The 16,056-nt window shown below is 44.7% G+C and overlaps 1 protein-coding gene across 2 annotated transcripts; it reads right to left on the bottom strand.

Moving 5' to 3' along the window:
- Nucleotides 1-1,664: 1,664 nt before the first annotated feature.
- LOC118374177 (repulsive guidance molecule B-like) lies at nt 1,665-15,678 on the bottom strand. Of its 2 annotated transcripts, none has more exons than XM_035760553.2 (3): nt 14,868-15,678; nt 8,936-9,453; nt 1,665-3,318 (listed from the first exon to the last, which is right to left on the bottom strand). In XM_035760553.2, exons 1-3 carry the CDS (start codon nt 14,986-14,988, stop codon nt 2,584-2,586), a joined length of 1,374 nt encoding a protein of 457 aa, XP_035616446.1. In that variant the 5' UTR covers nt 14,989-15,678; the 3' UTR covers nt 1,665-2,583. The 2 variants fall into 2 exon arrangements, with proteins under 2 accessions (XP_035616446.1, XP_052334890.1); XM_052478930.1 differs by having other exon boundaries at nt 14,871-15,676.
- Between the last annotated feature and the right edge of the window lie 378 nt (nt 15,679-16,056).

Below are 16,056 nucleotides of genomic sequence, written 5' to 3'. Positions count from 1 at the left end.
TTTCAACATTGAGCAGTCACTCTTCACCACGGACACAACTTAATAATTCACAATGCCAGAGGCAGACTGAGCATTCATTTACCATCAGATACGGCTTTGTAATTGTACATGAGCGCAATAGGCATGTATAGTATATCCCATCAGACACTGCATTGTAGATTTATCTGTAAGTGTGTGACGTCGTCTCGGCCTGTAGGAGTCCCAGTGCTCCATCTACAGCCTGTAGGCAACACTATTACTGTAGGGAATTGTGTTCCGACCTCTATTCCAGCGCAGCTAGAACTTACCTGGTTTAACTAATCAACCAATCATCAATATATTGGGTAGCTGAATCAGGTGTGTTAGTGCTGGGCTGGAACTAAAGTGTGCAACCCTGGTCTACAGTTTACTACAGTCTAGTCATGTGTCCAGTTGGGGAGCAGCCCAAAATAGACTTGATCTACAGTAGCAAGTTTACTAAGAGTTACAGATGTGTAGGAAGGGGTCAGGGCGAGGGTTACGGTTTGGGTTTGGAGGGGATGTGTGATCATCATGTTCGAACATATGAAAACTGGCGAACTTGTATAGTGAATCACTGTACGTGTTTGTCTTTGAAAGCAAACTGAACACTCATAAAAAGAGAAAACCACAACATAGAAAAGCTGAGAGTCAAAGCTGTTTGGTAAATGGATTGTTGCCACCAGCTGAAATTTGCGGAAGTAAAAATAAACGTAGTCAGAGCATGTTATAGTCATTACACCAGTGTGAACAAACAGGGAATATGTTCATAAAAAGAGTTGCTGAGGGTGACTGACTTTTCAGTCCTCAGACGACAAGTCAGGTAAACACACGCAAACTTGTGCACAAGCACACACACACACACACCCACTGTATTTGCAGAAATACTGTAAAATGTAAATGATAACCAAACATTAAATGGTGATGGTGTGTGAAACTGTTCTTAACAGCTACTATGGTACCATACAGAATACATTCAACAGAAAAATGTATTTACAATAGAACAGAGGATAAATCAACTCAACTGCCTTTGGAATGTCGGCTTTAAAACAGAGGTCCCATCTCACTGTGTTAGTGAGCTGGTTAATTGTCTCAAATGGCTCCCTATTCTCTATATAATGCACTACATTTGACCAGAGCCCTGTTTCCCTATGTCCCTCTGGTGAAAAGTGCATATTGAGGAAATCAGGAGTCATTTGAGATTTGCACTGTGAGTGAAGAAAATGGCAGATGAAATCCACAGCTTGGGCTGTTGGTGGTGGTGGGTGGGGGGTGTCATGTAGGGGGAAAGGTTGAGGGGTTGGGGTAGAGAGGGTAGAGGGGGTGGGGTAGAGAGGGGAGAGGGAAAGGTTGAGGGGTTGGGGGGGGTGGGAGGGGGTGGGTGGGGGTGTGTGGGGGGGTGTCATGTAGGGGGAAAGGTTGAGGGGTGGGGTAGAGAGGGGAGAGGGGAAAGGTTGAGGGGGTGGGGTAGAGAGGGGAGAGGGGAAAGGTTGAGGGGGTGGGGTAGAGAGGGTAGAGGTGGGGTGGGGTAGAGAGGGGAAAGGTTGAGGGGTTGGGGTAGAGAGGGTAGAGGGGGTGGGGTAGAGAGGGGAGAGAGGGGGTGGGGTAGAGAGGGGAAAGGTTGAGGGGTGGGGTAGAGGAGAGAGGGGAAAGGTTGAGGGGTGGGGTAGAGAGGGGTGGGGTAGAGAGGAGAGAGGGGAAAGGTTGAGGGGTGGGGTAGAGAGGGTAGAGGGGGTGGGGTAGAGAGGGGGTGGGGTAGAGAGGAGAGAGGGGAAAGGTTGAGGGGGTGGGGTAGAGAGGGGAAACACTGGTGTGGATTTAGCAACAAAAAATAAATAAAGTGCTTCGGTTAAATCAACTTCCTGTCTGAGGTATAAAAAAAACTATCACAACAAAATCAAGGCAAAATAAAAACAAAAACTCGACGCCATTCAGAGTTCCTGGATACAATACTCACACACACTATTTACAGTCTGGGGTGTGTTTATACAATATACACACAAGTTGGGAGTGTTTATTGGAGTCTTCCTTTATGTGTTATCCTCACATATAGATAGGTCATAATCTCCACAAGGCTTGCTCACATATAGATAGGTCATAATCTCCACAAGGTTTGCTAGATCCCACATAGCAAAGTTGGGAATAGTACAAGACTGTCATGGAATCTGTTCAGAATCCACCTGTGGGCTCGGACCTGTGGGCTTGCAGCTCATTTGTGGCAGTAATATACCCCGGGTGTTCAATCAAGAAGAAGAAAAGGGTAAATCTCCAGAGGGGCTCTGGTTAGAAGTTTCTCCTAGACAAAGATCTAGGATCAGCTTAGGTCACCCTCCCCAATCATAACCATTAGAGCGAAAAACACAATACTGAACTTAGATCTGCATCAAGAGGGAACTTTATCCTACAGCTCAGCTAGGAGCTCTATATTAACACACACATACACAAACACACACACACACACACACACACACACACACACACACACACACACACACACACACACACACACACACACACACACACACACACACACACACACACACACACACACACACACACAAACACACACTCACGCTATACCAGTGCCTATCCGAGCGCACAGAGCGTAAGCAGTAGGAACCATGTGATAGGCTGAGAGGTGTGGGCTGAGCTGGGTGGGTAGATCGTCCAGCGCTCGCGGTGGGGGTGGAGACTCTCCATGTCCTTCAGGGCGCTGAACGCCGTTGCCGTGAAGTTAGCGTCCCCGGTGGTCAGGAGGTCAAACACACACGAGTGGAAATAAATATCCTGCACCTCAAGCTGCTCCCTGCAGCGTGCCCGCGCACCCTCCATACTGAATCCATGGGGGGCGCTGTAGGGAGCCGTGTGGGAGTGTGTGTGTGAGGACTGGCCCTGGCCGTGTGGCTGTTGGAGCTGTAAGCCCAGGGCTGGACGTGGTAGAGGGAGAGGCAGGGGCAGGTGACCCCCCCGGTCGATGCGTTCCGAGGTGGGACATCCATTCAGGCAGAGCTGCAGGTCCTGCGTAGCGTCGTAGGCATGGGCCATCTCCTCCGGGATGCGCACCGCCAGGGTCAGGTAGCGCCCCAGCTGCCGTACGATAACTGTCACGCCGATGTAGCTGGCATGCAGCTCCACGTGGCGACCGGGGCTATGCTCCGAGATCCACAGCGCTTGTACCTTCCCGGTATTTCCGTTAAGGTTGTGGTCAGGGGCCCCACTGCTCACGGTACCGTCTACGAAGGCAGCGGGCAGGTCATCTGTTACTGCCTGGTAAACACGCTGGTCTGTACACTCCTCAAAGGGCTTGAATATGACGGTGATCTATGGACACACAAACGTCATAAAGTGACCAGGCACACAATAACTTTGATCTTTGTATGAAACAGGTTAAAACAGGTTTGCCAGACACTTTATAATATCTTATGAAGTTTATCTTGCAATCCAAACACAGCAAGGATACTGGCCTCCCAACTTGTTTAATTCTAACCCCTCATTCTAGGCAGCAAAGAGAACACTGACTGCACACTGACATTCAATACTAATGTGGCAAGAAAAATGATGTGAACCCTTTGGAATTACCTGGACTTTTGCATAAATTGGTCATCGAATTTGATCTGATCTTCATCTATGTCACAACAATAGACAAACACAGTGTGCTTTAACTAATAACACACTAATTATTGTATTTTTCTTGTCTATATTGAATACATAATTTAAACATTCACAGTGTAGGTGGGAAAAGTATGTGAACCCCGAGGCTAATGACTTCTCCAAAAGCTAATTGGAGTCAGGAGTCAGTCAGCTAACCTGGAGTCCAATCAATGAGACGAGATTGGAGTTGTTGGTTAGAGCTGCCCTGCCCTATAAAAAACACTCACAAAATTTGAGTTTGCTATTCACAAAAAGCATTGCCTGATGTGAACCATGCCTCAAACAAAAGAGATCTCAGAAGACCTAAGATGAAGTATTGTTGACTTGCATAATGTAACGGCTCTCTTCTATCTCCTCCTCTGACGAAGAGGTAGAACAAGGATCGGACCAAAATGCAGTGTGATGATGATTCATGATATTTTAATGAAGGAAAAACTTACATACAGAAACTACAAAAATAACGAAATGAAATAACGAAAACCGAAACAGCCCTATCAATCACCCACGAAACACTCACAGAATATGGCTGCCTAAATATGGCTCCCAATCAGAGACAACGATACTCACCTGACTGATTGAGAACCGCCTAAGGCAGCCATAGACTACGTAGACACCCCACAAAACCCCAAGACAAAAAACACACCACAATAACCCATGTCACACCCTGGCCTGACCAAATAAATAAAGAAAACACAAAATACTAAGACCAAGGCGTGACACATAAAGCTGGAAAGGGTTACACAAGTATCTCTAAAAGCCTTGATGTTCATCAGTCCACGGTAAGATAAATGGTCTATAAATGGAGAAAGTTCAGCACTGTTGCTACTCTCCCTAGGAGTGGCCGTCCTGCAAAGATGACTGCAAGATCACAGCACAGAATGCTCAATGAGGTTAAGAAGAATGCTAGAGTGTCAGCTAAACACTTACAGAAATCTCTGGAACATGCTAACATCTCTGTTGACGAGTCTACGATATGTAAAACACTAAACAAGAATGACGTTCATGGGAGGACACCACGAAAAAAGCCACTGCTGTCAAAAACAAAACATTGCTGCGTGTCTGAATTTGAAAAAGTGCACCTGGATGTTCCACAGCGCTACTGGACACATATTCTCTGGACAGATGAAACTACAGTTGAGTTGTTTGGAAGGAACACACCGCACTGTGTGTGGAGATAAAAAGGCACAGTACACCAACATCAAAACCTCATCCCAACTGTAAAGTATGGTGGAGGGAGCATCATGCTTTAGGGCTGCCTCAGGGCCTGGACAGCTTGCTCTCATCGACGGAAAAATTAATTCCCAAGTTTATCAAGACATTTTGCAGGAGAATGTTAGGCTGTCCGCCAATTGATGACCAATTTATGCAAAAATACAGGTATATCCAAATGGTTCACATACTTTTTCTTGCCACTGTATACTGTGTACAAACATTAAGGACACCTGCTCTTTCAATGAAATAGACTGACCAGGTGAATCCAGGTGAAAGCTATGATCCCTTATTGATGTCACCTGTTAAATCCACTTCAATCAGTGTAGATGAAAGGGAGGAGACAGGTTAAAGAAGGATTTTAAACCTTTAGATAATTGAGACCTGGATTGTGTATGTGTGTCATTCAGAGGGTGAATGGGCAAGACAAAATATTTAAGTGCCTTTGAACTGGGTATGGTAGTAGGTGCCAGGTGCACCGGTTTGTGTCAAGAACTGCAACACTGCTGGGTTTTTCACGCTCAACAGTTTCCTGTGTGGCCAACATGGGCCAGCATCCCTGTAGAATGCTTTCTACACCTTGTAGAGTCCCTACCCCGACGAATTGAGGCTGTTCTGAGGGCAAAAAGGGGGTGTGCAACTTAATATTAGGAAGGTGTCCTTAATGTTTTGAACACTCATTGTAAAATACTACAATATTCCCCAACTTTCGGCCTGCGAGACGAATTTGGACTGAGGGTGATTTTATTTGGCCCCCCAAGTTTTCTCAGCAAAAAATATAGAACATATACAGTACCAGTCAAAAGTTTAGACACACCTACTCATTCAAGGTTTTTCCTTTATTTTTACTATTTTCTACATTGTAGAGTAACAGTGAAGACATCAGAACTAGTAACCAAAAAAGTGTAAAACAAATATATTTTATATTTGAGATTCCTCAAAGTAACCACCCTTTGCTTTGATGACAGCTTTGCAGACTGTTGACATTCTCTGAAATCATATTTGTCAGAGGGCTCAGTCCAACTCTATTTTACACAAACACACACATGCGTGCGCACACACAAACTCATTTAAAAATATATATATTTGACCTTTATTTAACTAGGACAGCCTAGGAACAGTGGGTTAACTGCCTTGTTCAGGGGCAGAACAACACATTTTTACCTTGTCAGCTCAGGGATTCATTCTTGCAACCTTTCGGTTACTAGTCCCAACGCTCGAACCACTAGGCTACCTGTCGCTACACTCATGCCATTAACTCTCCACAGAATACATTTTAGCGATGACCAAATGACATTTGAACCAGTCGTGATTAGCAGACACAGCTAAGCAAACACACCCAGGATGTGGGATGGCAGACGCAGTGGCATGGTGGTTTTTATTTTTTAAGGGGTGGATCAGCTTAATATTGTGGAAAGAATGTTGCTTCCATCAATGTAATTGTCTGCATCATTTCCAATCCCCCTTATATTTTTGGGGTAAATATATATATCCATATACATACACACATGCATACATACATATACACATATACACATACCTATATAGACATACATACGTTTTTTTTTTAAAAATATACCTTTATTATTCCCTGAAAAAACCCTACCACTCTTCTCCCAATTGGAGCAAACCAATAAACACTTTAGGCTTCGACCTTCAGTTTATACATCTTATACACATTTTACAGACACAGTCTATTTTACAAGTTATATTTAGTTTGTTTTTAGTCCTTCCTCTATTTCTGATGTCCATCCAGTTTGATTTCTATTTGTAACTGTGCTATTTCACAAAAGTTCTGAACCTGTATACATTTTACTTATTATTAGTCCCACCCTTCAGCTCCATTAAACCTCTCCCATCTATCTCTCAACATCATCCATTTTGGATTTCTATTTGCCATATATTTTTCAACTGTGCAGTGATCCTTTCTATTCTCATAGCTCCTACAGATTGTAAATTAAAAATATATTTTTTTGCTAAAATAATAATTAGATTACTGATTGATTAACTATGGCTTTTCTAATCACCCAGTATTGCTATCTGCAGTGTTAGTTCTAGGCAAATGTTGCAATTCTTCAGCCATTCCTGGACCTGTGACCCAAAACGAGCTACAAATGGACAGTACCAATATAAATGATCTAATGACTCTGCCTCCTCACAGCAGAATCTGCAGAGCTGGGAAGGTTGTATCCCCAATAAATATAACATTCTATTGGTTGCAAGAATTTTGTATCGTAATTTAAATTGAAAAAAGTTTTGAATCCGGCGTTGTTTTGCGTATCAATTCATAAACCATGTGCCATGGAATGGGTACATCCAACATCTCTTCCCAACTATGTAACAATTTATATGTATTTTGGTCCTTACATGAAATTGGTATATGTTTTTATTTATTACACTTTTCTTCAATCATTTATGTTCTTTAATACAGGGCCGACATACAAGTTCCTTACTTTTTCCCCTTCTATATGGCCTCTTCCATTTTTGTGGTAATGCTGCAATTAGTTGGTTGTAATTTTGGGTAGAGCAGACATTTCCATATGTCTGTGTTAGCTGCATGTGTGACATAACTCCACCAATCCTATTTATGATATCATTCACTAAAATTATACCTTTTTTAAACATTTCTTCGAAAAATATGTTTTTTTTTAATCAATTAGTATATTTGAATTTAACCACAATATTTGTTGTATTATTTGTTCTGTCTTTTCAGGTGGATTCAACTGAAATTGCAACCAACTTTCTAAGGCTTGTTTAAAAAAATAACGATATTTGAGATGATTTCCTTTTCAAACAACCGAAAGTGAGCAGGTGTAATCTGAACAAAGGGAAAAAGGCTATTCTTGAACATAGGATGAGACATTCCTACCAATTTACTAGAGAACCAGTTTGGATTTAAGTGGCATGGTGTTAGCCAGGTCCTTCTATCTAGGCCATAGCCACACAGTCATAGGGTTAGCATTAGCATGAATGACTGCTTTGTCCAGTTGTCAGAGATGAGGTCTGGGCAGCCATTAGGCATGTTGCAGGCACAGTCACACATCAATGGGTGTGTGTGTGCATGTCTGTGTGCTAATAATTCTGACTAATAGCGAGCCCTGACACAGGGTCAGAGCAGCAGTAGTATAACTATCACCTGAATGGGCGGGGGGGACTGCATGGCCGCTTGGCCACCACAGAGATGCCTTTGTGAGGCACAAAACGGATTTACTGACGTCTAAAAACACTCTCAGCCTGTGTGTGTGTGTGTGTGTGTGTGTGTGTGTGTGTGTGTGTGTGTGTGTGTGTGTGTGTGTGTGTGTGTGTGTGTGTGTGTGTGTGTGTGTGTGTGTGTGTGTGTGTGTGTGTGTGTGTGTGCGTGCGTGCGTATTTTGTCATTTAAGGTATGGTGCCCTTCACTCTCGACAGTAACCTGCTTCAAGCCATATGTGTGTGAAAGTTCTTGAGCCCACTGCAGACACACACATATACACACAGTGGTTTCTTTCACGCGCCGCCCATTCCAGGGTATTAGGGGTCATGCTATAAGCAGCTATTAGTTAAGTTAGGATTCCAACACCACGTTAGTCACGTGTTGGTCACAAGACTCAACTGTTTGCTCTGCTCTCCTCGCACCTGTGAGTGAGACTGTGTGTGTGTGTGTGTGTGTTTTCTGCCTCAATGAGAACAGCTCTGGCTTCAGCTGCACAGCTCTTCATACCAAACAGCTTGTTTATTCTGTACGCCAAACTCAACCTCTTTTCTTCTGTCCCAGCCTTCACTGTATCCTACATCCTCACAACACTGCTGCTTCAGTAGAGAGCTGGGTCAGAACATCCATCTATCAGAGGTCTTACAGAGGGCATCCCTCCGTCCTCGAGAGCAGGGTCTGTTCTGTGAGTTTCATACCTTTACTCTACTACAAGATGGAACATGCTCCACATAATACTTTTAGTACATGTATTTTTGTTTTATATTGAAACAAAACAATCTTCCTGTATCTATAAGTGTATTGCTTTCTACTTTGTGGACGGTCACCCTTTCTGAAGTATGTAGGAAGGAGTTTTTATATATACATACAGTAATGATCTCCCCTCACCTTATTGGTCGCCGTGGCGCTGGATCCCGTTACCACTGGAACGTTGGTCACCTGCACAGACAAGTAGTCGTTGTCAATAAGCGGCCACGCCCCCTCCACCTTGCAGGTCTGGAAGCTGTCCTTAAACGTCCGCAGGTGGGGGTCCCCGAACAGCCCGCAGAACAGGTACCCTGGCAGCGTGTGAGTGTGTGTGTGAGGGTGTGTGTGAGCATGCTGGGTGCGGCTGTGGTAGTTGCAGGGCTCTGATTGCATCTCGGGGTGTGTGGAGGAGGTGGGCCCGTCACGGGAGCAGTTTCTCTGGGTCATGAGGTCTGAGATGCCCAGGACAGCAGAGTGGAAGACCAGGTTGCCCCTGCAGGACTTGGCTGTCCTCTGGGTGCAGGCGCTGTAGGACCTCAGAGCCTTACAGAACTCTACGTCAAAGCCATCCAGCGCTGGGGTCAGGTGAGACGTCAGGGTCACAAAGTCTGTGGTGCACTTCTGGATACGACACTGAGGGGTGGCCACCTGGCAATGACCTGGAGAAACACACACACACTAACTGTCAGTACTATAGTACAACTACAAGAGTATTACAGTTCTATTATGACAGCACTAATACAATACCAAAGCCCTGGCAGGGTAGCATATATATGGAGGAGGCTTTGATCTCTATGGCACAAATAAACACACACAACACTACTGGCCTGTTCAGATTAGACCAATAAAGCAGAGAAAGAACAGGATACAGTGTGTGTGTGTGTGTGTGTGTGTGTGTGTGTGTGTGTGTGTGTGTGTGTGTGTGTGTGTGTGTGTGTGTGTGTGTGTGTGTGTGTGTGTGTGTGTGTGTGTGTGTGTGTGTGTGTGTGTGTGTGTGTGTGTGTGTGTACAGAAACACCACTTTATGACTTTTATAAACCAGAACAAAGAGCAGCGCTGAGAGACTGACACAGAGACTTGCAGACCTTCCCACAGAGCCAGAGATAAGACTGAGCTAGAGAGTGAAAGAATAACAGATCACACACATCCACATCTGATAACTGTTACATAATATTCTATGCTGCCTAATGAAGCTTGTCATTCTCCAGACTGCCATGTTTATGATATTGCCTCAAAATAATGCCCTCACATGGGAAAGAAAACTCCAGAGTGCATCTTTAAGAGCTCAGAGACACCATCATGAAGAAGTACTAAAAGCTGCGGGTGGCCGCAGACCGCAGTGTGTTAGCCAACTCTATGATCTAGAAGTTATTCCGAGCTCTCAGTGCCAGGCTGGAGTCTGCAGTGACCTCTGCCCCCGGCCTCTAGCCAATGGAGGAAAAGAAAGCACGTTGGAATGATTCACTGATTATATCTATACAGCAGTAAAAGCCATCTAGAGATGGTTCAGCCAGCGATAATGTTTTCCTATGTAGTGCAGCATCTTGGTCAATGTACTGCAGCAGTAGTTCATATATGCTTGGAAAAGAGAGGCCTGTTAAGGCTTAGAGAAGAGGGAGAGAGAGAAAGAAGAGATAAAAGGAGAAGATGCCAGGCCTAATGCATCAGCCACAGTGAGCTCCTATTAGATTAGGCCAGAGGCTCTCTAATGCGTACACACACACACACTTACTTATAACTATCTCTGAGTGAATACTGGCTCTGCTTCCACTGCCAACAACACACACTGTCAGAGCTCACCTGATTATGGCATGATTTACTAACAGACACCAGTACACCAGGGGTTGGAATCATTCCGTTCTGAGTAGAACCCCTATTTATTTTGTACCGTTCCAGTGTTCCAACCAGCATTACAAAGTTCTGAACCGTTTCCAACCAAACAAAAGTTACTGTTCATTGTATCCCAGGAAATCAACATAGTTTCTACATTTAGCTCATTCATTTACCACCCACCAATTAGCATGGATAGAGCATCTTGCTATGGAACGGGTAAGCTAGTTGTTTACATGTATGATGGCCAGATAAGTGCAGGCACGAGATGTGATTGAAATTCCACGGGTGGGGAGAGAGCAGGAGAAAGCGGTGGACATGGAGGGGGTTTGTGTTGAAGCACTGAGCATGATGATGGGTAGGAATGTGTTTAGGCTATTACTATCATCATAACTCCAATCATCTACATAATGATATACACACCAGGAATATTGTTTGGAACAAAAAATACAATTATTTACCGTTTCTCAAGATTTGAAAAGTTCTGTTCTGAACCACTCGAGATCACTTTCTATGTTCTGTTCTGGTTAAAACCCCTGCAGCACACACACACACACACACACACACACACACACACACACACACACACACACACACACACACACACACACACACACACACACACACACACACACACACACACACACACACACACACACACACACACACACACAATATAGGCCTATTCACACACACGTCATACAGAACTTATGCTAACAATAGGCCTAGTTCCCATGGTGCAAACAGTGGTAATGCAAACACACCCATGGTTATCCTGGTATGAATGCCCTGAACCATAAGATGAAGGGATAACAGAAAGAAGAAGAATGTTGCATAAAACCAACGCTCTCACTCTCTCAGGACTGTGTGGTGAGAGGGTTGTGTGTGTTAGTACCCGGGCCAACCAGGTGGTGGCAGCAGTGTGCTGAGTATTAGAGGGGGGTACACAACATAACACGTCCAACTCACACTCCGGATCAGAATCTCCCTTCATTGTGTTAAATACTAACACTAGTCCTCAACAAACACACACACACACATGAGAGTTACTCACAGATACAGTGAACAACTAAAAAGTTTAATTCTCAGGCTGAATCTTGAGATTAAACCTCTATGCCAAACACATGTACTGTAAGTCTCCAGTGCTTTCTGATCACACAGGTCTTCCTGATCACACAGGTCTTTGTGCAGTGAGTCTAGTCTGAACATACTGATAACTGTGACTGACTGTGGCACAATACACATCTGCTCTGGCCTCCGCTTCAGAGACACTCACTTACGTTTCAGTCCTCTCTCTCTCTCTCTCTCTCTCTCTCTCTCTCTCTCTCTCTCTCTCTCTCTCTCTCTCTCTCTCTCTCTCTCTCTCTCTCTCTCTCTCTCTCTCTCTCTCTCTCTCTCTCTCTCTCTCTCTCTCTCTCTCTCTCTCTCTCTCTCTCACACACACACACAGGGCTGAATAACGGTAAATAGTGTGGACGGCTGGTGGTAATGACGCTGCAATATAATATCAGGATCAGAAGTGATAGATCCCTGGCTGGTCTGGTGCATCTGGCAGTGATGAGCACCATGAGACAGCTGTGGAGCCTTGTTACCAGTAAGCAAGACACACACCACACTAGCAACACAATAACACACAGACCAGCTAGCTACACACACCATCAACACACAGACCAGTAAGCAACACACCACACCATCAACACACAGACCAGTAACACACAGTCACAGACCACACACCATCAGCTGAATAACCCACAGACCAAGTTTTGTTACAAGCTAGCTACACACACCAACAACACTATAAAACACACCAAGTCGATGTTTCTTCTCAATAATTGTTGTTTTGCTTTTGTATATATCTCCTCGTTGCAACATCTAACATCCCCAATGAGACAGGACATGCTGATAAATTAAAAGTGTGAATCAGTTCAATGGAATTATACTGTCAATGGTGTTTTATGCTGTCATGAACAAACTTACAAAAGTGAAATCGGATGGGGCCACAGTGTCTCCTGTCCCCTCCTGTCTCAGCCTCCAGTATTTATGCTGCAGTAGTTTGTGTCGGGGGGCTAGGGTCAGTTTGTTATATCTGGAGTACTTCTCCTGTCCTATTCGGTGTCCTGTGTGAATCTAAGTGTGCGTTCTCTAATTCTCTCCTTCTTTCTTTCTCTCTCTCGGAGGACCTGAGCCCTAGGACCATGCCCCAGGACTACCTGACATGATGACTCCTTGCTGTCCCCAGTCCACCTGGCCATGCTGCTGCTCCAGTTTCAACTGACCTGAGCCCTAGGACCATGCCCCAGGACTACCTGACATGATGACTCCTTGCTGTCCCCAGTCCACCTGGCCATGCTGCTGCTCCAGTTTCAACTGTTCTGCCTTACTATTATTCGACCATGCTGGTCATTTATGAACATTTGAACATCTTGGCCATGTTCTGTTATAATCTCCAACCGGCACAGCCAGAAGAGGTCGGACCACCCCACATATGCTCTCTCTAATTCTCTCTTTCTTTCTTTCTCGGAGGACCTCTCTCGGAGGACCTGAGCCCTAGGACCGTGCCCCAGGACTACCTGACATGATGACTCCTTGCTGTCCCCGGTCCACCTGGCCATGCTGCTGCTCCAGTTTCAACTTTCTGCCTACCTGACATGATGATTATGTCCCCAGACCATGCTGGTCATTTATGAACATTTGAACATCTTGGCCATGTTCTGTTATAATCTCCACCCGGCACAGCCAGAAGAGGACTGGCCACCCCACATAGCCTGGTTCCTCTCTAGGTTTCTTCCTAGGTTTTGGCCTTTCTAGGGAGTTTTTCCTAGCCACCGTGCTTCTACACCTGCATTGCTTGCTGTTTGGGGTTTTAGGCTGGGTTTCTGTACAGCACTTTGAGATATCAGCTGATGTACGAAGGGCTATATAAATACATTTGATTTGATTTGAAATAGGACCTTCTAAATAGATTAGATGATTTTAAATTGTAATTCTTATTGGCAGGGAGCATCAGAGTGTTTTTCATGCTTATCAACCAGTCCTCATCCTCCTACTGCAGAGAACTGTACACAGACAGTGTCATGTCCAGCTGTCTGGGACCATGTTAAACTAATTACCTGCTGCACGCACTCACACCACACACAGTCATTGAGCACGAGTTGCACAGCAGGTCTGGGGGACATCCAGATTGGTGGTGGGCTGTCGCAGTGCCAGCCCAGAACATGGCTCTCTGTATGGGCACAACTGCCAGCTAGCACCGCGTTACTGAGGCCAACCCAGACTCTATATGACGACTTCAAGTAGCCTAGCCTACTAGCACCCAAAAAGCTTTCCTCTGGTATTTAAGTCTATTCTACTTTATTACATCATTTTGATTATATTATATTTCTCTATATCCTAGAGTTTCTGTATGATTGTATTCTGTTATATTCTATTCTAGATTATATATTTATTTATATTTTTACCTTTACTGATATAAGTAATTAAATGAACAACAAATTATTATTTGCACTGTCACAATATGGTTCGGTTCTGTTCTATTCCATTCTATTCTATTCTAGAGTCTCCATGTGGTCCTATTCTATTCTACTATTTCCTTTGTGTATTAAAAGTACAAGTAAAGCTATAATTTTGGAACATAATTGTACACATTTATAATTTTCATTCCAAATATTATTATAAACCTCTATTATTTAAAAAATGTGTCAACAATAATCTGTTAGCCTGTCTGCCGAGGACCTGCCACCAAGATATCTGCATAGCCAGCCTTCCCTTTCTCTATCAGCCATTAGCGTCCCACGGCAGAGACACCGCGGGAGAAACTCTGGAGAAACACTGGAGAGACCTATTAACTGCTGCGTTACTGCGGTCCGCAGGAGAGAGAAAGAGAGGCACTATCAAAAAATAACACGAAGAGGACAGATACACTCCCATAGGCACAGGCCTATAGGATATACACACTATTAGACTCCCCTCAAACCACATGGAAGACTCATTCCAATCCCACCCCACTAGGCACACACTGGTTGAATCAACGTGGTTTGAACCAACGTGGAATAGACGATGAATTGACGTTTATGCCCAGTGGGACATTCTAAGTTGTGTCATTATTAACTGGTTATTAATTCTTCATTAGCCTATAATTGTTATGGCACATTCGCAGCGCTCGAGCTGAAGTGAACGGCGTACAGGGTACTAGGTCCCGATTTAGGCTACCGAGAATGAACAACATCCGAAGTAATATAGTTACCACCTCTGTGAGCCCCGTAGCAGAGAGCAAAGAGCAGCACCAGCAACGGCCGCAGACGGGGCACCCTCGGTGGGGATGCGAGGCGCTCAGCCCCGCGGTAACAACATCCGGCTCTCCCCATCCCCGTCCATACAGGGCCAGGAGGGAAGAGGGGACAGACAGCCACGGGGGAGAGGCGTGAGGGGCGGCGGAGCGGTTTCCGAGAAGTCAGGCCTCTGCTCTCCTTCTCCTCCTCGAGTGCGCAGGGGCATTAAAGCGCAGCTGCTCCGCGGAATGCGATCCGTTAGGGCGGTGGAAAGGAAAGGAGAGGAAAAGGGAAAAACTAAGTTGCGATATAAAAATACAAGTCCATCCAGCAACATAAACACTTCCACTCCTTCTTCGTCCCCTGTGACAGATTTCCTTCCCAGACCCCGCAGTGTGTCTCTAGCAGCTTATTCCGTACTGACTGAGTTGAGTGTTGTTGTAGCGATCAACCTCGGCTCCCCTGTCTCTGTCTCTCTCTACCTCACCTCAGAATCCTGCCCCTCTCCTCTCTGTTCCTCAGATCTATGGGAGAGACTTAAGGACACTGCTGACCTGCAAACGACTAACTAAAATATAAAACGAACCCTTACTTTAACCAAACCCTTAACCCTTACCGTAATCTAATTTTAACCGATTCTGAAATTAAATATCAATTTGCAGGTCAGGAGTGTCCATATAGCCTTTCCCAGATGGATACCACAGATGATCCATTGTTGACCAGATACTCAAGTGGCCACTCTAACAATGAAAATAAATGTATTTAAAAAGGCAGTCGGGAGGAGGTAAGATCAGTTGGAACCATTCTAGCCAATGAGAGGACAGATACGCGTGTGAAAACGGGCACGACTCCGATATAAAGTGTTTGTTTTTTTATCAAAGTTGCCTGGATGTCACGTGTTCTACTTATATCAGTAAACTCGTAATAAGGTAAGTATTACGACATTTCTATTATTTTAAATAAGCCTCACGTATCAAATAAGCCATTCAATTTTTCGTTAACCCTATTCGACACTCTCGTGACCTCCCATAGACAAACTCTTCGCTTGGTGAGCGAAAAAATCAAATAAAAATCGCCACCTGCTGGAGAAACAGATTTTGGGCCCACTTATCCCTCTCGCATTGCTTCTTCCTCCGTTTGCTTAGCGAATGAACCACACCATTG

Source organism: Oncorhynchus keta, chromosome 25, assembly GCF_023373465.1.
Source record: "Oncorhynchus keta strain PuntledgeMale-10-30-2019 chromosome 25, Oket_V2, whole genome shotgun sequence".
Lineage (NCBI taxonomy): Eukaryota > Metazoa > Chordata > Actinopteri > Salmoniformes > Salmonidae > Oncorhynchus > Oncorhynchus keta.
This window is presented reverse-complemented; position numbering and strand designations above follow the sequence as displayed.